The sequence below is a fragment of the Papilio xuthus genome, unplaced genomic scaffold, assembly GCF_000836235.2.
Source record: "Papilio xuthus unplaced genomic scaffold, Pxut_1.1 DF826938.1, whole genome shotgun sequence".
Classification (NCBI taxonomy): domain Eukaryota; kingdom Metazoa; phylum Arthropoda; class Insecta; order Lepidoptera; family Papilionidae; genus Papilio; species Papilio xuthus.
Genome location: NW_013531711.1, coordinates 4,599,994 through 4,625,907, shown reverse-complemented (window position 1 = coordinate 4,625,907; position 25,914 = coordinate 4,599,994). Strand labels below are relative to the sequence as shown.

Sequence of the window (25,914 nt, the reverse complement as noted above, 5' to 3'; positions counted from 1 at the left end):
ACGATCCATCCATCTTAGTTACATAGAGAGCATATAAATGAACTTTATTTTGATACAAATCTCCATGTTTTGTCTTCAAATAATTCGGAAAATACGGTAAAATAGTGAAATTCTCAATAAAATGTTTATTACTTTTGCACGTTATTTTCAATTCATCATATTTTAATATTATTGAATCTGTCGCTGCGAATAAGCGGTTTGACTCCCACACAAAACTTTACAGCGATGTTAAAACGTTTCGAATAAATTATATTATATATTCGAATCGACAATGAAATTTTAAACGCAGTTAAGTTTTCTATGGACTATTAAAGTACTAGGAAGCATATGTCAGGGTGTACCGTAAACAATGCCTTCGGGGCTAAGGGAAATCGCCTTTAGAAACTGACCATTTAATTGGAATTACCAAAAAGGGGATAGCATTGCATTAGATAAAATATGCGTCGTAAATTTTATGTGCAGTAAACTATTCCTGCTTTTACGCACATTTCAAAGAGCTGAAGGATGAAAATAACAATTGTATTGTTTATTAATAAGTTGTCTTAACATTTTGAATGTCTTCTGTCGCATTTATAAAATTTCCACTATCCTACAGGAATTAACCGTACATACTAATTTAGCTTTTAAGTATAAATTAAGTAATTTTTAGGCAGATATTCCAATAATATTTTCTCCCAGCTTTACTGTAAAAATACCAGAACATTCATGTGTTTTGTTTGTAATATAATAATACAACTTGTTGCCCGCGACTCTGTCCGCGCGGAATTAAAAAAACATTATTAGTTCTACATATTGCACAAAATTACAGCAAGATCCATGAGTCGTTCTGGAGATACCTTCAAACAAACATCCATCCAAACATTCGCATTTAAAAGTTTAGTAAGAAGTAAGATATAAACATAAGTTTTCAATATTGATTCAATAAAAAATGGAGTATGTATATAATCTAAATTAGTACGTTTTATTTGAATAAATATATAATTTGTATTCATAGTATCGGTGATTGGTTTCAAAAGAGTTCATTTCAACTGTTTTTATTCTGATGCGTTTGCATGGGTTTACTGTGGCGATTTACTGCTCGTAAATATCCGCGTATTGTTTTAAATATTTATGATTTCTGTGTACGCAGGCCCTGGGGCGAAGGGATGCGTATAACTCACCTACAAATGTCAGCTAATCTCCTGGTTGAGTTAGTTAATAGACAATGTAACTTAGTGCGTTATCCCAAATAAGCCGTTGTATGTAATTCGTTGGTAAGTAATGAGGAGACTGTTAATTTTACATGGCTTGTAAGGTTAGAATCCTTAGTGTTTTAATCTCAAACTAAGTTATGGGTAGGTAGTGTTTTCTATCCACCCATTTGTATTTTTTGTGACCAAGGATGAGCTGGGACATTGTCGTATAATTTAACACTAATTTTTAAAACTTAAATTTTTAAACCAAAGCTTTTGCGGTTAATTTTAAAATAATTCTAACCCATGATCTTAAGTTTCATAAACTATAGGAGTGTATGTAACAATTTTACTAAGACACAACAAACATTCTCTAACCTAATGGATAATGGCGGCCCTAAAATGGGTTGGTAATACACGAGTAGTTTACAATTAGGCCCGTACCTCACGTAGGGATTTATGTAAAGCCGTTTGCTATGCAAATTAATCCTTGCGATCGTCGATCAGTGACAGATGTTGATTTCAGTGCCTTTGAATAATCACCGATGTGTCACGACGCCGTCGTTCTAACAACGTGTATGTGCTCGCTTCATACATAAACGATAAGCGCTTAGTCATGCCGCACGCAATGAACGCAGTCTGCACTGCAAATTGTCAACTTATAACTGCATGTCCGCGTGTTTTTAGGGAGATACTAATTGTTATAGCTTTCCATTTTTAAACATACTCTCGTATAGCTTGTTTTCTATTCTTTGCTTATTAAAGAATGTGTACTAATCTCCTTCAATTTGAAGAGCGGATCAGATTAGACTGATTGGCCGTTGGTTTCAGAGTCCAAAATTCATATTAAAACATATTGTTATCTCTGTTTTGTTAAAGATGAAAGACAGGGATGATGAAAGGTTGTATGTAAAGATTTCGGTGTCAGAAACCGTTGGTGGACCAGCCGTTCTGTTTTTCGTATAAGAATATTTTTTAGATTTATTAAAATCGCAATAATGAATTTTGAATAACACGTAAATATATTTAGGTAAGGGAACCTTAAGGTTTGTATTTATTGTTTATGTAACTTCATATCCTAATAGAGATTTAAATAGACATTGTGTGCCTAAAAGAGACTTAACAGAACTCATAATTGCCTTTTTAGCCAACTTCAAACAGAAGGTTATCAATATGTACGGCTGTCATCGGGCATTGTGTCTGGCGTTGTTTGCCACTCACTTGAAACAACTACAAAGTTTTGCAACATAAATACATCTCGTCTGTCTTTTTCCATTCACATAAAACAAATAAACATTATATGACTGAACTAGCTGTACCCGCGACTTCGTCCTTGTGAAATACTGTCTTAGAGCTGTGCGCGGTATTGGACAGTACTTGGATATTGGAACATTATTTTATTCTTCTAAAATATAATAATTTTTCTAAAATAAACGTAAAATCAAAGTCCTGATAAAATCGGTCTATTCATTTCAGACAATAGCCGGAACAGACAGACGGAGACAAAAATAGTAAAAAAATTTATTTTGGTGTATACTGTATATTCATGTAGTAAAAAACTGGTTATTTCAATATTACAAACAGACACTCCAATTTTATTTATATGTATAGATAACACTAAGCTTTTTTATTTGGATACATATTCAGTCTTGCTCAGTATTGTTTATTTAATAAAATCTTTTGTTGTTTCTTTTAATATGCTTCGTTAAAGAAAAAAGCTTCGTATTCGTGCACCGAACATTCTCGTAAATGTGAAATGTATGCCGCAATAACGCCATTAAAAGTTTTGATTACTCATCCAACCCAGTTTGCAACATAATGTAACGTAAGGGAATAACAAAAGTAGGCGATATACTGAGAGCCTGAATTAGTACATACATGTATATTTTCCGGATAAGACATTTCGAATAGGGTTTGATTAATTCATCTTAAAATGTTTGTCTCCATTAAAAATAGTCGCTGAGCTTGAACAATGTGAGTACAAATATTAAATTTAGTATGAGTCAACAGTAATAAAAGATAGGCATTATTAAAATATAAATACCAGCCTGATACCTTCACGCATTTTTGAGAAAAAGACAGACAAACGGACAACAAAGTGATCCTATAGGCGTTCCGTTTTTTTCTATGAGATACGGAACCCTAAAAATAGATACAAGCGAAGAACGGAAAACCGATAGTCATTTTAATGACAAATTAGGGCATTGCTTCACGATATATCGAATTTAGTTACCATGGTTACAATAACTCCAACACATCAACTTATAGTCCCTAGCGGACTATACTAATAAAGCAATTTACCAGCAGTAACACACTATTAAGGGTAAAGCTACGAACATATTGAAATTAATAAGATTAAAGAAAACAACGAAAAATGATGTCTTTAATATGATGTAGAGTTCTGATCTTTTATTAAAGTAGCGGAAGTTAATCTTTCATTGGCCAAATAAGGCGTGGCGTTTGTAAGGAAACTAGGGTGTACTTAATAAGGAGTCCTTTTACATAAGACATTTATTTGTAAGGCTTTCTCAACTCTGTGGTAAAATAGCAGCTTACTTGTTCATTGTGGTTTCAAATAAAGTTTTAGTAACTGTCTGTTGGCTTTAAGGATCAAACAGATTATAAACATATAAACGTCAAAAAGTATACCAGTTTTCGATATCTGTTATTTATGTTGTGAATCTATACTCATACCTGTTAAAATCCAATTTAATTAGCTATTATTTAGTATTAGTTTATGTTATAACTTCGTATTTGACAAAAGTATATTTTGAATGATTCATCCAACAGGCCCGAGCAAATTGGCGCGCACAAAACGGGCATTTGTCAAGGGGCCGTGTTAGTCGCGGCGGTAACATAACAAATTGTCCGGAATGTTGCACCATAAAATATATCAAATTCATTCATAAAACTTTCAGCTAACATAAACATTGACTCGACTTGTTTAGAGGTTTATTACGGTAATGATAATATCGTTACGTCAAACCACATTGTGCCAAAGTCAAGGATTTTAAATACATACTACATTGGTTCATAATATCATCAAAATTGGTCCTTAATTATTTCAAATGCCATGTTGTTGCTTTTAACAATTATGATAAGTTGCCTTGATCAGGATTCTGCGCTTTATTGTATGATCATAAAATGATAAACATATTAATATTTGACAAACAATGTTTTCCTCGCGACAATTTTTACATAATCATAACTCACATCGCGCGATCAATCACTAAGTAATAGTTTATGTATTGTAACTCTACAAAGAAATATGAGCATATTAAACCTTCGATAAAAACAATGTTTTCTTCGACCTTAATGTAATACGTGTTGTATTTACAACCCCTCGGTTAGTAGAACGAGGGGTATGCACCCCTCTGTAAGGCTTCTCGGCAAGAACGCAGTTAACCCTCTATGAAGGTAAAGTTAGAAGGCAAAACGTATTATTTTCTGATAAATAAACTTGTACAGTCATTGTATACACCAAAACTGTGGTTTAAAAGTATTTATATAACAAATATTATGGAAAGTTCTTGATTGATATGAAAGATGTGATTTTAAATTTTTTAAAATCCTTATTTCGTTTTGCGTGTTTTTTTGGTATAAGGTCATAAGACGGAAGCTAAAGTGACTTCTATTTTCGATATGTTCGCATTCTTACGTTTCGATGTTTCCAACAAGAAGTCGACCGAATAGCATTTCATTGTTGGGACAGAATAGAGAGGTAATGCAATAGTAATTTGTCATGTACGTGAGGACACGCGGAATCAATTTTGCGGCACGCGCGCATGTAACAAACCGTTCTGTGTAATAAAATGCTAAAATGGAGCGGGCTACGAGCACGAAAGAATATTGCTGGCTGCTGATGTTATTGGAAAATATGGCTTTTACTCAACTCCGCTACATTCTGCGTTGTCAATTTTATAAATTGAAAACGGTGTTTTGTTAGCATCCTTATGAGTGTTCTATTCGACATTTTTCTATTAAACAAAATCATTCAATCATTCTTTTAAAGAAAAGTAACAACTAAAATAAAAATTTAGGAGGAAAATTGTTTTTTTTTTTTAAATAGAAATATGTTGTTTGTATCCTCAAACATGGAACTTCTATAGAATTTTTACGAATTCGCGCCAAGGCAGTGACTAAAAAGTGTTAAATGTTTATCAGTATAGCAGCAGGGTGTCTCACGGATTGAAACCGTGGAGAACTGCCCCACTTCGATGTAGCACAGATACTTTTAATAGGGATCTTTTTGTCACATAAATCTTTTAATAGAAAATAAAATTACTTAGAAAAACGCCTCATACCTTAAAAAATTAAACGCCGTTTGGATTAGGCCAATGGGATTATTTTTATCATTTTTTACAAAAAGCTTTTGTTACTGAATTTATTTCATTTCTTTCTTTTGTTTAGTTTAATTGAGAAAATCAATTAAATCGTCATCTAAACAACTGAAGGTAAACATTGAAACTTAGTTTGACTCCAATATCGAATTCAAACTTTGTTCGTGTGAAACTTTGTACTGATTTACACGTGGGATTAGCAGTAACACAAAGTCAATTAAAAATTAATTTGAATCCATTAGGAGTAAATCGAGCGTGGGAGACTCGACAACTTTGAAGAGATAAAACGCTTTTACAATTTAACGATTAAATGTATTCATATCGAAAATTGAAAACAGACAAAAAAGTTTTATTTTCATTACCAGCTGTGTGTTCGTACATCATGATGTATGAAACCGATTTTATTCAGATATAACATACAACAGATATTCCAATTTTATTACCGTTTAATAGAAAATGATTGTTGAACTTGAACTTTCTTTTTAAAAGCAAACCTCAGCATAACCTTTTCACCTGTCCATTCGCTTGCAATTTCGCATCGTTTCGTATATAATTCTCATCTCACAATGTTAGTTACTTCTCCTAAACAGCTTGACCGAAATGAACCTGTTATGAAATTTTGTATGCATATTCAGTAGGTCTGAGCTATCTTCTATCTATTCTTAAATCCCGCGCGGACGGAGTTGCGGGTAACAGCTAGTAGGACTATATAAAATGAGAACTGTTATAGTATGTAAAATTTACCATATGGTACTTTTATTGCTACATTCTTACTGCCAGCAATATCCAATAATGGAATATTCAAAGGAATAAATATAAAATAATAAAACACTAACATGGGTTATGCATTGTCGTTAATTAAAAAGCTTATTTTATAGCAGTCATAATTTAGTCTACTAATGAATATTCATTGTTTTTTAGCACTAAAACGATACTGTTAAATCTTAAGTTACAAGGGTATTGAGTTCATTTTATGTAAAACTATATAAAAATCACATCATCGTAAATCAATTCCATATCTTTTAACGGCAAATGAATATATTCTTTGTCGTTTTGTATCCGTTTAATTTTTAATTAGTGGATTCGTATTCGCATTATTCAGTTACGCTTTTAATATTATAGAGGTTATATTTTGGATATTTATGTATTTTTTTACTCTATAATGTAACAAAAATTTTATCAAATAAGATTTTCTAGAATATTTTGATAAATATTTAATTTTCTCAACGAATGTATGATTCAATCAAAAATGTTACATTGTGTATAACTAATTTAAATTGTTTAATAATTATTTTGTTTTTAGTTGTAGTAATTTCATCCTTATTGTTCACCAGCCCATTACAGTAGTCTTATTGTCTTTGTATCATCTGAGAGACCTAATCGCGATAGTGAACTCTGACCAAGCCAGTTAGTATGAGTATCCACAATAAATGTCTCTAAAGCCACTTATGGAATAGGTACACAGTGACAATCTAGCTTGAATCGTCACTTTAGACGAGTCTTTGAAGCATTTGAGCAATCAGTCGTCAGAGAGGTAGAAATATTGCCAAAGATATAACATAACTTCGCTTCATATTTGTACGAGATCAAAGTGAAATTGAGATCATCCGAGCTCCCGCGCTGTCTTAGATTTCCTCAGTTGAGATAAAGTTCTCAAACAAGCAGCATTATTTATATCAAGTTTCTATAGATATACAGCCGTGGCTCTATTTAGTTTTATTTCAAATAAATACCTTTGAACATTTGAATGAAAATTTTATTTCTGTGAAAACTATAGCGAAATGTGAAAGTGAAAAATATATCTGATAATTTCAGTTTCCGGGAGTTCGTTTACTTGATTTTTTCGTTTTGTTGACACGATATGTTCTATTTTAAAGTTAAATGGAGGTTTGTGTACAAAAACCTATATATTTTTTTCTTTGACTTTAATAAACACCCAAGAATTTCTTTGTAAAATTTGGAGCCAAATTATTAGTTTTATAAAATGTGTTTCATTCGTATTCTATTAAAATATATACATTAGTAATTCTACGATCTACTTCGCAATTATATGTTTTGTCGAATATTACAACTCTTCGTATTTTGAACACTCTTGCGTATTGAGTAAATATTGGACAGAAGTTAGACAATATTTTAATATCTCAATTGACTTATGGAGTAAATTACATATTTCCTACACAATATTTGTAAAGGACAAAAGTGAAACAAATATCTGAAAGGCTTTAGTACTTTTACAAGGAAGTCACATATTTACTGTTGTATTGTTCATTGTTTGATATTAAATATCTTCTACCATATTTTCCCTTTTAATTATTAAGAGCTTCGGTAGCTCAGGGGTCAAGCACTTGACTTGCAATCTGCAAGTCCTGGGTTCGAATCCCGCCATGTACCAATGTGTTTTTCGATTTCTGATTTACATGTGTACATTAGTCCGACGTTCTTACGGTGAAGGAAAACATCGTGATGCAACCTGCACATATCTGAGAAGACATTCAAAGATATGTGTGAAGTCAACCAACCCGCACTTCGCCAGCATGGTTAACTATGGCGTAGTCATCCTTAACTTAGGGTAGGCTCCGAGCCCCTCGGTGGGATCGTATATTGAGCTGATGATGATGATATTTCCCCTTTTATTCCGAACCCTAAATAACATTGTTTTAATTTTTTTTTCACCACGAAAACGTAAGGGCAACAATGATTTTATCAAATCGAATATTTTAAAATATAGTGCCTATTTTAATGCTATTATTGGTTATAAAATTGGTCATAAAAACATAAAGACTTAGTATCGTTGTTAAAAATATTTACATTTACTATCAGCTTTATTAAATTTCTAAGCATTTACTGGTACTTATATCAATGTTTACTTTAAACTCGTCTTTTACGCTATTACAGTCCCTTAAAAATCTACGACCTTAATTATAGATATCAGAACGCAGTAAAATTCACATTTACTGCACAATTTCAGATAAAATAGTCGTCTAAAGTTGCATGCAAGTATTTTTATAACTCCTATCGTTGGGTGGTCAGGTTTTTGTTTAACAGTTGCGCCAATATAAACGTCTCTTCAACATATTCAGCTGCTTGTATCGTATACTCTGCGGTTTCATTGTACAATACAGGGTTGCAAATTTTTCAAACGATTCCTTACCTATATTGATCTTGTCTATCTCTGTATCAAAATCTATAGAGTTAATTGATAAAAACCACCGATTTTTATCAATATTTTGAGGAGGACTGATTTACTTTCCTTTTGCTTTTGTAACAGGAATTTTGTTTTACAAGCATTAAGAAATTTACTACACATCACCATTCATTATCGCTTATCGGTTTGGTATATAAGTGATTAATATTATTAATTTAATTTTAATAGCCCTGTTCGAGAGTTTATTTGACTTTTCTTAGCAATCTTACCCCAGGCAGTTGGCAAATTATACCTTTATATGTGTTGTGGTGAGATTGAAAACAGTGTCGTATTGTACAGTACAGACACAGAGTCTTTTGTGTTACATTTGTTTTGTGTCTGTGCACATCCTGAACGGACGTGTCGTTGACCTCGTGAAAAGCTGATTTCTAACAGATCTTTTGTCGAGATTTGAACGCTCTCTGAACGCTATTCAACTTACTGCCGGGGTGTCCAATTAAATGCGGGATCATGTGTTCCACTTCTAAATAGGTACGAACTGCAGAAAAATAAACATAATTAGTAGTAGTTTGGATACGTTAAATGAATAAATAAAGTTAATGAAGAAGGTTTGTTGCCAAAGAAATTGTTTTTCTAACTCATATTGTAACACGAATAAGAAAATTATAATATAAAACGCGATACCAATAGTATTAGTAACTAAGTACTTAGAAATATTTGGATTTAAGAGAATCAATCAAAGCATTATCAAAGGAACCAATTTGACGATCCTGGAAATACTTTCAACTATACCAAATACGTGATTATTTTGTTTTATTGAAAAATATATATATTTTTAAATATTATAAAATAACATTTAATCCTTACAATATCACAACACAATAAGCAAAAACAGCACAAAAATAATTATAAAGAAATAACACATAAAAACATAACTTTAGTAAGAAACAAGAAATATTTTCAAAGAGTGTTGCAATGCTGACCGGATAAGGTTTCACTCAGCTTTGTATGCTGGGTGTTCCTCTCCGGACCACTCAGCGCTGATCTTCCATGAAACCCATATTTCATTTCTAATACTTAAAATATATACGTCAAAGATATAATTATGTTGAAATGTAAAACTTTCGTAACAATATGGAACAAGAAAAGGTCAAAGAAAAGGTATCAGGGTACGGTACCTGTTGCAAAAGTCTTGCGCTACAAAATGGCGCGCCCAACGTTACATATAAACTGGGAGTTAAAGTTTAATCTGATAATGCCAAGTTCTCACCGACGTATTTGCATTGTTCTACGGATACATACATAGAGTACGACGGCACACCCACTAGGATTATACTACAATTTATTTGACAATGCCAAAAAGCTATAACTAACAAGCAGTAGTAATATAATAATAAGTTGTGGTCTCCTAAAATATGAATCTACGGTACGTTTACGTTAACTATTTTGTGCTAGTTTTAATGAAAAATTAACGTAAGGTTTTCATCTAATAATTAATAGAAGGTGTTGGTGTAGCCTATTGATCTCTATAAATATAGCCATAGCTTATATATAAATATAGTCATAGCTTGGAAATGACAGCTTTGGATTCGTTCCTACTTAAATGTGTCTGTTGATGTTACTGACAGTCAATTCTATCTCCATTATTAGTTTGAATTCACACCACTGCTATAAACCGCAACCTAAAGCGACAAAATGGCGAAAATCAAAAAGGCACAAAATACCACGTCTTATAGCCTGTCCATTTATAGAGGTCATTGGTCTAGGCTGAACGGTCGGACTTCACGTTTTTTAAATATTATTAATTTTTTTATGCAGTTGCCTCATGATGTCTCAAGGCTACATAGATAATTATTGTAAAGAAAAATATATTTACAAGTTTTGACAGTTTGTTATACGTGCGATTGGTTCATGGTCAAGCATTGGTGTAACTTAAAAAAAAAAGTTATATAAAAAAACTTTAATTCGTTGTATGTTACAGCATACAAGTAATTTATATGATGGCATTCAGCGTAAGTAATTTAATACTACTTTTTCGCAAGTCACGACATCTAGTGACGATTTGTCTGCGGGAGAATATCACGATATTTCGTGTGGTTGGCACTTAAGTCACATGATATGACAGGGCTGATTTACTTTGATCAAATTGGATAATGACTAACTAACAGTAATACATCACAAAAAAAACGTACACTATACTGTACCCAGTAACTAAACTAATAAAGCATAACCCAAATTATTTGACCTAGGTATGCATAGCTTAGCAATTTTATATCGAAAACTAGTCCCGGACAAAATCTATTTAAAATGTAAAGATAAGGTAAGTAATGGAGTAAGCGCATAGGCATTTTGCTCGTTTTCATTTTGTATCAAGTAAAACTTTGAGAAGTGGCGACAGTTAAAAAACAACGACGAATCGATACCCTTGATACTTTTTGCTAAAAGTCGATCGCAAACCGCAAGCAGCGTAATTCAATACCAGTAGGTTTGGCCGTAAGTGACACCTCCGCTCCCCGGCCTTCGTGTACTACCTACTTACATTTGGTTCGTAATATTTTTAAAATTATACTGAACGCATTTATTCCAAGTACTTGTAAGATTTAGTGTCAAAATACTGTTAGGAAGAAAATCCGACACTGTTCCGGTGTACTGGTCCAACACTAGCCTTACTATTTCGACGTTTATGTCCGCTCACTAATCATTCTGACACTGAACTTGGTAACGATAGCGCGCCATTCGCGCCAAATGATTCTAACTACTAATGTCTAAAATACATAGTTAGATATGTTTGAGGAATGTGACAAATATTAATGTGTCGAACCTGCGGGTATGATAAGAGTAGATAAGAGTAGTGGATCGTATCGGTTTGCAATTTCATAGTAGTAGTTTCAATTCCAAAGATTTCTCTAATTCATGTACCTATGTTCTCAAATAACGTCAGATATTTGACGACAAAGATGTTTAACAATGGTAGTCAGCAACAACATCTGTTGCACAAAAGGCTCGATCTGTGTAATACCACGACCACACAGAAGACAGGCGAGAAGTGGAAATAATTACGCGTTTCGTCTGAAAAATTTGCGTATGAGAGGCCTTATTTTAGTCCTTTTTTCTTTCCATACTTTTCTAATTAAGAAAGGATGAGAAGGAAAGAGGATGGAAGAGGGGTAGCTTAGGAAGTGGAAATATTCTCTTTCGTCGATTAAAGGTAGGCAACGAATCTGTTATTGCGGATGTCTATGAGTAGTGGTCTTTTCGCAATTTTGTCGAATTCAGATGGCTGGCTCATTCGCCACCTTATAACATAAAAAAGACAACATTACTGTAATATATTCAATAAAAGAAATCCTGGAGAAGGCCGTGGAATATATTTGAATAATAAATCTCCACATTATGGGCTATTTATATGTTTTCTTACACAGAAGCTATAAATATTTCTAAATCAATCTGTTGAGCAATGAATACAAACAGATTTAACGAAAGAAATATATATATATACGATGCACGTCTGACCTCTATCTTAGTATATCTATATTACATGATTTACATATATGGCTGTACAAAGTAATAACAAAAAGTGTTTTTGGCACCAAAGTGTCTGATATGAAATAAGAAGTATAGTAATACAAATAATAATAAGCGAAGAGCTTCGACCAATGTCTTAAGAAGCTCTCGCTAAACAGTTGGATTAAGGGCCCTATATGAAAGACAGTAATTTTAGAAACCGCGGAGGTTCCTGTCTCTGCAGACCTGACCGCTGGTTGCTTGAGTCATGGGATTCCATAACGGTGGTGCTGCATTTATAATATATTATTATATTTTGTAATTTTTATTTTATTTAATATATAAAATTTATTATATTAAGAATATGTTAAATAAATAAATAAATTATAATAATAATAAATACTTTATTGTATCACTCATATACACAAATAAGTGGGAGCCTTGGTTTCTGAACTAGGGCAAAGCCCTGTGTTTCAGGAGCCAATCAAATAAGGGGAGGGCCCTTATCATTAAATTGATTTTACATTTAGTGACAAAATTGAAAACAATCATTTACTATTTTGAACATGAAATTGTAAAATAATTAAAAATATTTTATTTTTTACAATTCAATTAATATAAAATAAGATATTATTCTAGACCTTAGTTTATTGTTTTTCAACTAGATATTACCTCCAATATTGTCTGTTACTACTACTCGTAGCATATGTAATTGTTTTTAGCATATCTAATCCGAACATAATTTGAATTTTTATAACATTTTTTGGATGTTAAAAAGCCTACATAAAAAAAAAATTAAGCAGAAATTTTTACGTAAAATATTAGGTAGTTGTTTTTGTAAATAACAGTAGTTATATAGTGATGTTGGTTTGTTCTATGTTAGAGTGAATAATGGATCATGTCACTTCCGGCGTCAGTCATTTGCAGATGGGTCACATACAACGGTCACCCTCGCATCACGTAAATATGCTACACAAATAACTTTGTTTAATATCATAGTATATAAAATGATTTTCCTTCATTTTTTAAATTGACATTCGACATTTAATCTTTTTTTTTCTTGAGATTTTTTTTCCTATATGTAAACAGTATTAGTAGGTCAAAACTTCAACTTTTTTATCGTTGTTCCTACTCCATGACTGTAGAAAATTTAGTTAATGATTGTAATTTCTGTTTATTACAACACGTGTTTCTTTGTCATACATTTTATTGTGGTCATTAATTCTATAAAATTACAGCAATGCATTTAAGTTTTGCAAATTTGGCCAGTTACCATAGCGAGCTAATCTCAAGCAATACGCAGTTGCTATGAAATATTAGGTTCTGTTGTCACGAGCCTGTCTATTTGGCGGGTAGATGAGGAAATATTGCACGCGTTTATGGCGTATGCCGGGAACGCCATAACGAGGTGTCAGTACATGTTATTTGTTATTTATGTTGCTGTATTTTTAAACAAACTGTCGCCCGCGACTCCGTCCGCGTAGTGTTGACTTCTATTTCAATATCAAATTACTGCGAGATACCTTCAAACAAACATATATTAATCCATTTAAACATTTATAATATTAGTTAGATAATTTTTCTATTGCATTGCAAATAAAGGTAGAAATATTTTATGCCTGTTTTAGGAATGGTATTTACTTTACATTGTGATTTATTTAGTATGGTATTAACCAATTTATACTAACTTAAATAGTAACAATTATATTTTATGAAAATTCTATTTTGCTCAACATAAAAACTTGAATTTCTACCATAGACAGACTGCACTATTTTATAGTCAAACATTAGCTAAAATTATTTTTAAATATCACTTCAGTTTATCTCAAAATTTTAACAAAATAACCTAACAAGTAAAGTAAAACTAACGTAACGTAATGGCCGCCATTTTGGAATTTCACTTTCTACTGTTTACTTAGTTTCGGCGTCGTATAATATCGTAACGAGATATTCATTTTTTAATTCTAGTCAATTGAGTGTCTTAATAGCGAAATGAATATTGTTACTTTTATACTATATTTTACTAGTCGACAAGTCAGTTTAAAGGTAAAGATTGGCTGCGGTCATCACGTTCGCCGCACACGACTTGCATCTCAACATCGACACACCTTATGAAGTCCTCGTGATTGTAATTTGCACGTTGACAGATTTACTGCATGTTCCAACTCTGATATAGCAATGCAACCAATAGAGCACCTTATCGCCACTGATGTAAACCAATGGAAGTGTCATGATTTATCTAGTTTGACAAAAATTGAGAAAATTTTAATGCATGGTGTAGTGTATGTATAAATGTAGCATTGTTTGTCTTGAGCGTACACGTCGTAAGTACATGCCAGAAAGAGGGTGGTCAGTCGATGTCAGACCTTTGGACCTGCAGCACGTGTCGGTACGTAAACGAGCCAAATTTAAGGCAACGAATAGTGAGCTATCTAGCAAGTATGAAAATAAATTAATTCCAAAACAAACCAGTACTTTTAGAATATCGTTTGCCCACGTTTCTTTTCGATAGGAACTTGTGATAAGACAGCTTAAGTTAAAAGACTGAAATTGAACGAGAAAATTTCGTATTTCAATAGCAAAAAAAGTAATCGGTTAGTAATTGGCGAAACGGGTAAAAAGTTACTATGCATTCAAAATAAAAAAAACTGCTATTTCGTTACTTACAAGGAAAAAATGCGATAAATATATGTGTGAGTTAATTAGAAATTATTATTTTAAGTGTATTTTGGCATATCAAGTTTTATATGAATTTACTGTATAAAAATAACTACATTATCTACATTTCTAGTTCTGAGACTTTTTTAGTCTACCCTACATTAGTTGCAGTTATTTATTTCGCAGAATGGGTGATGTGGAAATTAGTTTCGTGTCACTATCATTCAATTGTTTGTTATAGAAAACTGGATAAAGAAAACGTGATATGAATTTGAAAAGAACCGTCGCCGCGATTGCTTCAGAGAAGCGATGAAATTTGAACAGTTTACTGAGCTTGAATACAGTACGACGGGGACTTCGCCAATTGTTTGTTTACTTTGTAAGAGAACTGTTGAATTATATTATCTTATATATAAAATCGTGTCACAATGCTAGTTACCATACTCCGCGAAATGGATCGGCCGATTTTTATGAAATTTTATATGCACATTCAGTAGGTCGAGAATCTACTATCTATTTATTTATTCCGAGCGAACTGAGTCGAGGACGACAACTCATATGTACATATTTTATATATACCATATCTTAAAAGACGCAAGGTAATTAAGGGTAAAGCAATTATGTTTTTTTTAGTAAAAAATTGTATACTTCCAGCCATTTCTACATCTACGACATGAGAGCATCCGAACGCTGTAAATAATGGAGATGATTTGCTAACAGACAAATGCAGTATTGCCGGTGACTAATAGCACGTAATAAATCTGTAAGTATTGCATTCGTTTTTACAATAAAAGCCTAAATTTAACATTTGGAAATTACAAAGTTAGAAATGAATACAGAATGATAAGTTTAATTTAAAGTTTATTATGAAAATGGATTATTACTTATGTGATTTTTTGAATAAATAAACAACTGCAATGCCAGATTTTTTTAAGTCAGTGATAGTAAACACGTGTGTGGTAGATAATAAAATAACAAAACGGCAAACAAAAGAATGCTCAAAGTTGCAGTTTTTAGCAATAGTTTCAACTTCAACATAATGGTATATAATGACGCATTTTCGACGTTAAAAAGAATGTGTGTAATGCTATATGGAGTGTATTAATACATGGAAAAGGTAAATTAACTAAAGTAAAGTTTAGACAATAAGGATTTTGACGTTACATCGAGTGACGTTATATGGAGTTTAATCTGTGTATTAGAGAAAACTTGCCACACATCTACATTTAATACTGACGTATCTGCATATTCAAACGTGAAGTTTTCAATTTAGAACAGGTGTAACGTATTTTATGTACGTTTCTGTTGAAACCCGTCGCGGGCTCGATATGACCACTGACATTTCAATTTATTCTTCACTCCGTAGCCGCTGCCAGAACAGGTGCTGTTTATGTAACACTACCCATATCTCTCGACTATAAAACTTATCTTTTATTGACCAAAATAAATTAAATTTCAACGAATTAATAACGTATTTTTAACATACAGCATGTTCTGAAAAACGAAAGTTCTTAAAAGTATCTGAGTAGCATAAGTCTTTAGTAGCATTATTTAACCCCCTTCTTTTTGAAGTCGCCTAAAAAGAAGGATAAACAATAATAGTATTTTATTATTAAATTAAATGATTTGATTTTTCTATAATATTATTTAAAAATATTTCAAAAGTGAATAACATTAATCTGATTCCTCTGAAATGTTTGTATAACCTACTCTTAGACATTATTAGTTAGAATCCTTTGGCGCGAATGGCGCGCTTTCATTACAAAGTCAAGTGTTAGAATGATTAGTGTGGGGACATAAACGTCGACATTTTAGTAAGGCTAGTGTTGTAGTAGTACACCCTCACAGTGTCGGATTTTCTTCCTAACACTACCAAATTATATGACAGCTTTTATTCGATATTTTTACCACTGAAAGCGAATACGTGTTAATGTTTTATATCATTTGAATAGTGGTTTAACACTTGAATGGAATTCAAACCTCGGCCGAAATTAGAAACGCGATAGTAATCGCGGCCTTTTTGTCTTCCGCATATCATCAATTAAAATGTTTACACGTGGCAGACTGACGCAAGGCGGATTCTTTAAAACCTGTTCCTACAATAGGTTTGTGGGAGACTAAAGTTCGGTTAGCGCCGCACCAATTTATTTTGACCTTTTCCATTTGGTCTCGCGGTTGTACGCGATGTGCTCGCGATCTGTCCTTCAAGACGGTTCATCTTCCAATGGTCGTTTTGCTTGTCGTCAAGGTAACGTCTTGCTTCTTATATCGTATACAATAAAATTCGTAATGTGAGTTTTTGCGTTCCATTCAACAGACACGATAGTCGAGCTCGGATTTTATCTCGAAGGCCGAGGATGTCGGCACCGATGTGTTTGTTCCTTTTGTGCCGAATTAACAATGATGCGCCATAAATGGATTCGTGACAAGTCGCTTATAATATTTAATTAAGTGTCATTAGGCTACATTTAAACATGTAATTATGGTGATAAATATTGTACGAATGGTGACAAGTTTAGTATCATTAATTAGTGAAATCTCTTTTATCTTTTTATAGTTAATTCAGATATGTTTATTTACTTGTAGTTAAGTATTGTACGAGTATTAACATGATTAGATATTTTTACGAGTATATAGTACTTTTATTAATCAATTATCATACTTTATGATTTTCTATTGCTAACCTTTGATTGATATATTATGAATTAAATGTACCGTAATCGATAAGTGATTTTACTTTTATTTTGATTATTTAAATATTAGCGGAGCTCCATGCTCCATGCTTTTGATGGGGGTATGGTTTGTGACAATAGTATAATGGCGAGATTCGAACTGTCGACCACGTGATTGAAAATCCGTATCCTTAACCATTAGGATATTAGCGTTCTAAAATATTAAAAATAAAAATTAAAAATATTTCATTTTCCTCGTTACATTTTGCTCATTACATCTAAGGTTGTTTCTAAGTATTATTATAACAATAGCAAACGTAATAATACATGTACATATAAGTTTTTTTTGTGTTTACAAACGCCTAAACAAATTCAGAAATCCATTTGTACAATTGTTCTTTGTTCTTGTTTTTCTTTCTACTTCTCACATTACCAGTCACCAGTAAGTACCTTGACCTCGCGCTTTTTGCCTTCATCTGGCGATATAAGGCCTTGGATATGTTTTTGACTATTTCCTCAATTAGCAATACAAGCCACTCGACCCGTCGCTACGTTGCTTTAAGTACTCATATTCAATGGACGTAGACATATTGAGAATTTCATCGCAAAAAACAGACGTTCACTATGTCCACTTCAAACAGGAATCGCTGCCTCATAGAGAATATGTGACAAGAATCGTATAGTTAGTTAAAGTATTTATTATATTCTTTTGTTGGGTTTATTCATTTTTATCGTACTGAGATCTTGTCTGTGATTCAGTACTCTTTAAATATCGAAAAAGTTTCCAATTTTCCAAACAATCAAATAGAAATCAAGAGATTGAACCAGTGTTCTTTCGTAATAATTTGGACTAAAGAAATAAACAAAATTGTTACGCTGCTTAGTAATTTTAATTTAGTTTAAAGAAACTTCTTACTTAAGTAATTACCGGAGGTCACTGTTTCGTTGAACGACTACTTCAGTTTAAATATTTACTTAGCAAGTTATTTCGTAATTAAAAATAAAATGTCTCTAGTTTCTTCTCATCCCTCTCATTTATTTCTCAAAAACTAGCTGCCGCCCGCGACTCTGTTTGCGTGGAATGAAAACTTATTTCGTTCACGGCAATTATTCGGTTTTACTCACCTTTTAAACCTTCCCTAGACCTCCATAAACATTTCAAGACCAAGATAAGATAAAGCCGTTCAGCTGTTCTCGAGTTATAGAGAGACTAACGAACAGCAATTGATTTTTATATATAGATGAAGAAACAATTTGTACAGCTTTGCAGGAATAGAAAACTACCGTTTGAAAGAACTGTTCAATTTACTTTACCTTTTGGAAAATGGAGAACGAGATGTTTAAAAGTGCGCTTTCTAATATTGCGATTGGGAGATGCTTCCCACGGGGCGTGCGGGACAGACGGACGGTTTGACAGTATGATTGTACGTAAGTGCCGGGAACCATCCACCGTATGCTGGCTGTACCGACACATTGCATTGGGCGGCCGGTCACGAACCACCCTGTACACACAACTATTTTACAAATTTTTATCCTACAACTGAAAATACTGTACGGTAAAATGTCTGTTTATTTTCTAGAAATGTCTTGGTTTATTCAATTTTTGAAAGCATTTATATACTCGTCTTATATTCCTCAAATTTTAAACTTTTTATTAATTTAATTTAACTTTTGATGGGACAGAAAGCAAATGTTGTAACTATGCGATAGACATAAAAAAGGGTTACTTTATGATGCCTATGGGTGATGAAACCAGGCGATTTCTCGTTTACTAGCTTTGCCTACTATAAAACATTCCAGTCAAATTTAATTTTAATTATTCATTTAAACTTCAAGCATCATGTTCACTTATTTAAGCATTTTATCACAAAACAAATTGCATTCTTAATAGAAGTAATTTTTGTATTTGTTATGGAATTTTATATAGAAATTATTGCAGGTGAAATTGTCCCTATATTTACATACAAACGGATGCAGTTAGCGATTCCGTACCGTTATGTTCTAGTGCCATTCACATGGAGAGTACTATTGTTACACTAGACGCATTCTAAGTACCTACATGATTTATTATTATATCTGACTAATATTATAAATGCGAATGCTTGGATATAGGTATCGATAGATGGATGAATGTATGTATGTTTGTTACACAGTATCTTTAGAACGGCTGTATGGATCTAGCTGTAATTTGTCACATATGTAGAACATAGGTATAACATATAGTATACTTACTAATTTTTGTTAATGCTGCGCAGGCTAAGTCGCGTGCGATAGCCAGTATTCTATAATTAGCGTAGTTTATTATTATATAATAATATTCAAAAAGAAACCGCAATTAAATTTTACGACACAAAGTATTTAAGCTCTAAACAAGTACAAGGATTAAATTGTCGTGGGGAAGAAAAGCGTCCCAAAAGAACGTCAATTGTACAAAAGTACCTGACAATGTTCTTGGAGACCGCATCAATAAGTCTGGGCCTCACGCTCTACAGGGAAAGAATCACTTTAATTGTTATGTAACTTAACTACATTTATTTACTTTAAAAACAAATATATGTTTATTGAGAATGTGAAACTGTGCAATTCCATAATCAAATGAAGTTATTCAATTCCTTTGATAAAAGTCAATTTATGGGTAGAAACTAGAAATAGTAATAGATAACTGAGAAGCGTTTGTCTCCTGAGAGCGCAGTCGTTTACAGTCTGAACGTATAAATATTCAAATGCATTTGCAATTAAGGTTCATTCAAAGAGCGCAAGCTTTCGATCCCGCGCCGCGCATTAGTACCCAAGGAATAGTTCCGCGACACTAAATATTCATAAAGTCATACGACTTGCAGCCGGGAGGAACAATGACAAGAAACTTATACATATGTCACTTATATCTTAAGAATACTAAATAGGAAAAATATTATCCGAGATATGTTTTTATTACATTCTCTTGAGAATGAATCTGGTTATTTATTTAAGGACCTAGAAAAATTACTGCTATTTATTAGGGCAATGGAAAGGGCAATGCTCGGAGTCTCTTTGCGAGATCGCATCAGAAATTATGTGATCCGCAGTAGAACGAAGGTAACCGACATTGCCCGAAGAATTGTGTGTTAAGTGGCGATGGGCTGGCCATATTGCCCGCAGAATGGACGGTCGATGGAGGCGCAAAGTCCTAGAGTGGCGGCCACGGACAGGTCGACGCAGCATGAGCAGGCCTCCCGCAAGATGGACCGATGACCTGGTCAAGGTTGGGGGAGCGTCCTGGATGCAGGTAGTACAGGACCGGACATCGTGGCGATCTTTGGGGGATGCCTATGCCCAGCGGTGGGCGATTTATGGCTGAGCAACAAATTACTGATAAAAAGTGTTAAGGACTTTATAAAAGAGTTACGATGTCTTTTCGTGTAAAAAGCCTTACTTAGATCTTTTATAATAAAATTATAAAACAAAACACAATCCAATTCTCAAAAATTTTAATCAAATTATTATTTTTTGACTTGTACTATCGTAATAATATACAAATGAATAGAACCTTAATACCTTGGAAAACGTCTATCAAATTGGAGTTTATTAACATTGTATCGTAGTAGACGTGTACATGACTGAAATATTTAATAGATAGGTGGGAATCGAAGCATTATGTTCTAAATATACGGCGGCTCTGAATTGCAGGCGGTGAATGCATCGCCTGTTAAGGACACGCCTGCGATCCTACAAATTGCCTTTGAAGTCTGAATGACAATGATGCTTTGAACTGACAATACGATATGTCACTTCACGACACAAAGCTTACTGAACAAATTATTTCTTAATTTTTTATGCTATTACTTATAAAATTAATCCATTCCATAAAACAGTGCTGATATTGTCTCTAAATCATTACTCTAGTAATCGTCATAGGGTCAACACTATAAATGTTAAATGGACCACATTTCGAAGTGTTTAGTGAACATCGCTGTATAGAACGGGGGCGACAAAGAAAATGTTTATAGTGACGCCCACATAACAAAAGCGTCTACTCGGAAGGGACAAATTGGGAGTGGTGATGTTTCCTAGGATAGCCTCGGGGTCGCGTAATTTGGTACAACGTCAGCCGTGGCAAAGCCCGCGTGAAATATTTGGTAGCGGCGGACTGATTTGCATACAATGAGCCACGGCCGAGGGTGGGACTGGAAATACCTCTCACTAACATTTCGGAAGTACCGTTCTTATAGCGTCCGTGTTTTGTTGCTGTATAAATGGGGTTAACATGTAACACGACAAAAAGTAATTGCTTGCTGGACCATTAAATTTGCAACTATATTGCTTTGAATACGTCATTTATTTTGCGACTTGTTCTAATGAGGGTTTTAAAATCTATTTGATAACTATAACCATAAGTAATCAATATCAAGAATTAATTTTATCTTTTGAAAGTAAAGTAACGTATAAACTTTGAAAACTTCCTCTATAAAAATCCAAGCTTAAAGCAATCTTAGAAAAGAGCACGATTCTCATGATCTTTTTTCAGAGAAAAGCACTGAAAGATATCCGTTCTACAATACTCTTTTAAGGAGGCGAATGCAGGGATTTTTTGTTTAACGAGTAAGATAACTTTGCTTGCTGGAGTACTTTGTATAATTTAATGTCTATGGTGCCATTTTAATGGAATAAAGAAAAACATACATTATAATATTAATAATAGAATTAAGGATAACATTTGTCGCTTATCATCAATTAAATAATATTGTTCGTTTGTTTTAAAACACGTTTTCTTAGATAAATTATATATTTTACTAAATTTTAACCGCTCGAGAAAATTAGATAAGGTACTATCATGGAGTTATCAGACAACCTTAGCCCTAGAGCTCATTTACCTTGATAAAATAACTAAGAACATAATCATCACGTACTGAGATAGACAGGACACGTGCCTTGTGGACTGAGATTTACGTGATCATGTGCATTTTAATGTTTACATTGTCTATGTTATCATCTACTTATGTGATTGTGTAACCGTGGGTTTCTGAGACCGAAATCCCCGGATGACGACATGATTTAAAGAGGTTTTGGTCTCGGAAACACACATCGGAATCGGAAAGACACATCATAAAAGATTGTATATTTTATTAGTATTTTAACTCTACCAGTGAACCAGTGAAATTAAAACCAAAAGTTTCATTGGACAGTCAAAAAAACTTATTGTTAAGAGGAGAAGGTGTTCAAAACTTGTCCATTCTCTTGAAAATGGGTACGATTTCATTTTTATCTGATGATGTAAATTTTTTGTCTTCACAACTTATGATACAATTACTAAAATTTTTATTATCTTGGAATTATTATATAATAATAAATGATATTTTTCTTTTTTCAGATAATACGCGGCAGTAATAAGGCGTAACCACACATGTCCCCGAAAAATGATTCCGGTAAGTAACCGCTTTACTAAGATCTATAACACGTCCGACCTTTGAATAATCCTTACACAATTAAACAATGGTTGCTTTAATGCCACTCACCCCTTGAAATAATTACGCAAACATCTGCAAAGCTCGCAGCTGCTACGTATTTCTAGGCAATAAAGGAAGCGAGAGCGTTTATTGAATGCCAACCACTGTACTTTATCCTTTATTTAGATCTAGAACACAAAAAAAAATACAATTCCATTTAGAGAAGTTGTAGTATAGGATCACATTTTGTTAGTAAAAACTGTGGGAATAACAAGTTACTTAGGAACATGAAATTCATAAATAAGCATATACTATAGACAACCGGTAGTCACATTATTATAAATAATTTTAAATCGTGTTTTAAGGTCGTACTGTTTGTACTTTTTTCCATAACAACCTTTCTTTTCAACTTTATGACCAAAAATAACAATACTAGTATTAAACTGATATATAAACACGGCTAAACACTCACGTATATACGTCCGGTGGCGGCACCGACTAGTTTCGGGCCCATCGGGGGCCCGTCATCAGGATGAGTGGTACTGGTATTATTTCGCGGACGCGGCCCGTCGCTCAATGAGCGACGGGCCGCGTAGTATAGTAGTAGTATAATGTCTCACGAAAGTTTGAATAATACTAGTATTTGTATTGTTAAAAATATTCATTTAAATGTGTGTGAAAAATTTCATGAATTTGCTAAACTCTTTTTACTTGCGTATATTTTGATCGTACAAAAATGTTAAGAAGATTCGCAACACCTAACTGTGAGGCTAAGTTCTAATAATGTGATTTTCAAGCGTCGCTTACCCCCTATCCTCAGTGACGTCACAGCTAGGGAGTCTCAGAGTTAGTTCTACAGATAGTTTTGCAACTCGTTAGCGTTCAACTTCTATTTTTCTTGTTAGTTGTGAACAGTCTCGTAATTTTTCCATCGTGAGTAAGTAGTTCTAGACATAAATGTACTAGGATTCTAGGATTTTAAATTGTATTTTACTGTTTGACTTTTACTTTGACAATGACGAACTTCGTAAACTATAGAGAGAAATAGATTTCGATACATACTTTAACTTATAAAGTTTAATATACTGTTTTCCTCATGTTTTGCTAATATAGAACGATTTATGACTTTCAGAATGTCATATGTTGTTTAAAATGTTTCGTATTATAAATATATAAAAAAGATTACATGTCTGTTATGGATATTTACAGCGTACAAATATAGATTTTTTATTTTTAGGGTACTTTACCAGATGATTTCTGAAACAAGCACTTCAGTATTAAAGTATGTAGTTGAAGTTTTCAAATGATTTTCAATGTTTGTAAAGTAATTAAGCACCGTCCTTACAGTCTGAATACTTTAAGATTGTCACTAATGTATTCAAATTTGACATAATTTATTCCGGTGGCGTCTTTAAAACTGTTAATTTTTATGCGCTAACGAGAATTACTAATTTAAATATGACTATGAAGAAAATAGAAATGTTTTATGATTTTTTTATAAAGCAAACAATGAAAATGGTATATTTTCAGTCGTTTTCAAATATAGAAATAATTGTATAATATTTAAAGTGAACACGAAATATTAACACTAATAAAGTGTAAAAATTCTACTTCAACGTGTGAACGGTAAAAACACTATTTAAATGTGAGAATTTACTTGAAAGCGAGAAAATTCGCCTTTTGTTTAGGAACGGCACAGCCGTGAGCCGGTGGAATAAACGAGTGTAATAAAAATGTTTTTTTTAGTTACGTACTAAATCTTTGAGGCTAATTAACGTATTAATACTTTTATATTTAAATTACTAGTTTAAAATCAAGCAATTTATATAATAAGAAAAAGATGGGAAACATTCGTCATTTTACTTATGAGATGTAACTCAAAAGACATGTAGTTAATATCTTTTATAAGGTCATGGTAAATCACTAATCGAGCCGGCCCTACTGATATCCTGGATAGTTTTATTTTTTTAATATTTTGCTTGATATTTACTCTTTATAAAAAAAATTGCAATATTGTTGAATACCGTGATAGTATTTTTTTACCTTTTATAGCATTATCAGGGCATTTAACAATAAAGTCATAAAGACATTAAAGTCGTAAATATAAAGTTAATGATCATTAAGTCATGGGAAAGGAATAGTGTACAACGCTTCTTCGGTATTCCTTTCACTTTCGAGGGGCCCTGCGCGTACTATTTATACGTATTATAAACATAATCATGTCAAGGGCGCGCATCGATGAAAGCGAACTTTTTAAAGTCATTGTTTAATTTTATTATATATAATATACATATGTAGAATTACTAGCTTTATCGTAAAGTTTGATTCAATGGGTTGAACCTCCATAGTTGATTTGCTAGGATGTGTTTTTATTGTTCATAAATCGAAAAAAATATTTAAAATAAGAACTTGAAAATAGAAAGAAAACAATTTTAATACACATCTAAAGAACTATAATAATTGATATGACCAAAATAATTGTATAGATTCAACGTGTTTGAATATATTCCCGACAACTGCCAACTTTTCAGAATAATTAATTAAATCGTATTCAACGATTGCGAATAAACATATCGATTAAATCGATTTCAGCAATCGCCAGCAATTAAGATAAATCGCGAGCATTCGAATGTACTGCGATTATTGTAAATGAATTCAAAATATTCAATCTAACGAAGCGCTCGGAACCAAAACGTCTCCGGAATTCGTGTCGTCTGCGGTATTCAAATACGATTAAATTTATTGCCAAACTTCTGATAAAAGTCTTATCTTAATCTGGACAAATTAATTACGATTCCCTTTTAAAGTAAACAACGACCCTAATTTTGACACTTTGAAAAATCGCCTAAACTGTATACGATTGAAGAATGAATTAATTTTATACTTTACTAACTGTGGCCCGCGAATCTGACAGCATGGAATTAAAAAAAAACTTATTTCGTAGCCTATATGTTCTTCCGGACTATGCAACTACGTGTACTACAGTCTTCTTCTGTCTTC

The 25,914-nt window shown here is 32.8% G+C and overlaps 1 protein-coding gene across 3 annotated transcripts in view; it reads left to right on the top strand.

Annotated features, from left to right (window-relative positions):
- The window catches only part of ASPP (Ankyrin-repeat, SH3-domain, and Proline-rich-region containing Protein), a 184,673-nt gene that overhangs the window by 13,147 nt on the left and 145,612 nt on the right, over positions 1–25,914 (top strand). Inside the window, exons 2-4 of one of the 3 annotated variants that reach the window (XM_013317482.1) lie at positions 15,061–15,198; positions 15,474–15,582; positions 22,839–22,893. In XM_013317482.1, coding sequence (XP_013172936.1) covers positions 22,885–22,893 — 9 coding nt within the window. In that variant the 5' untranslated portion in view covers positions 15,061–15,198; positions 15,474–15,582; positions 22,839–22,884. The remainder of the gene's footprint in view (positions 1–15,060; positions 15,199–15,473; positions 15,583–22,838; positions 22,894–25,914) is intronic. The other 2 variants (XM_013317484.1, XM_013317483.1) reach the window with 2 other exon arrangements.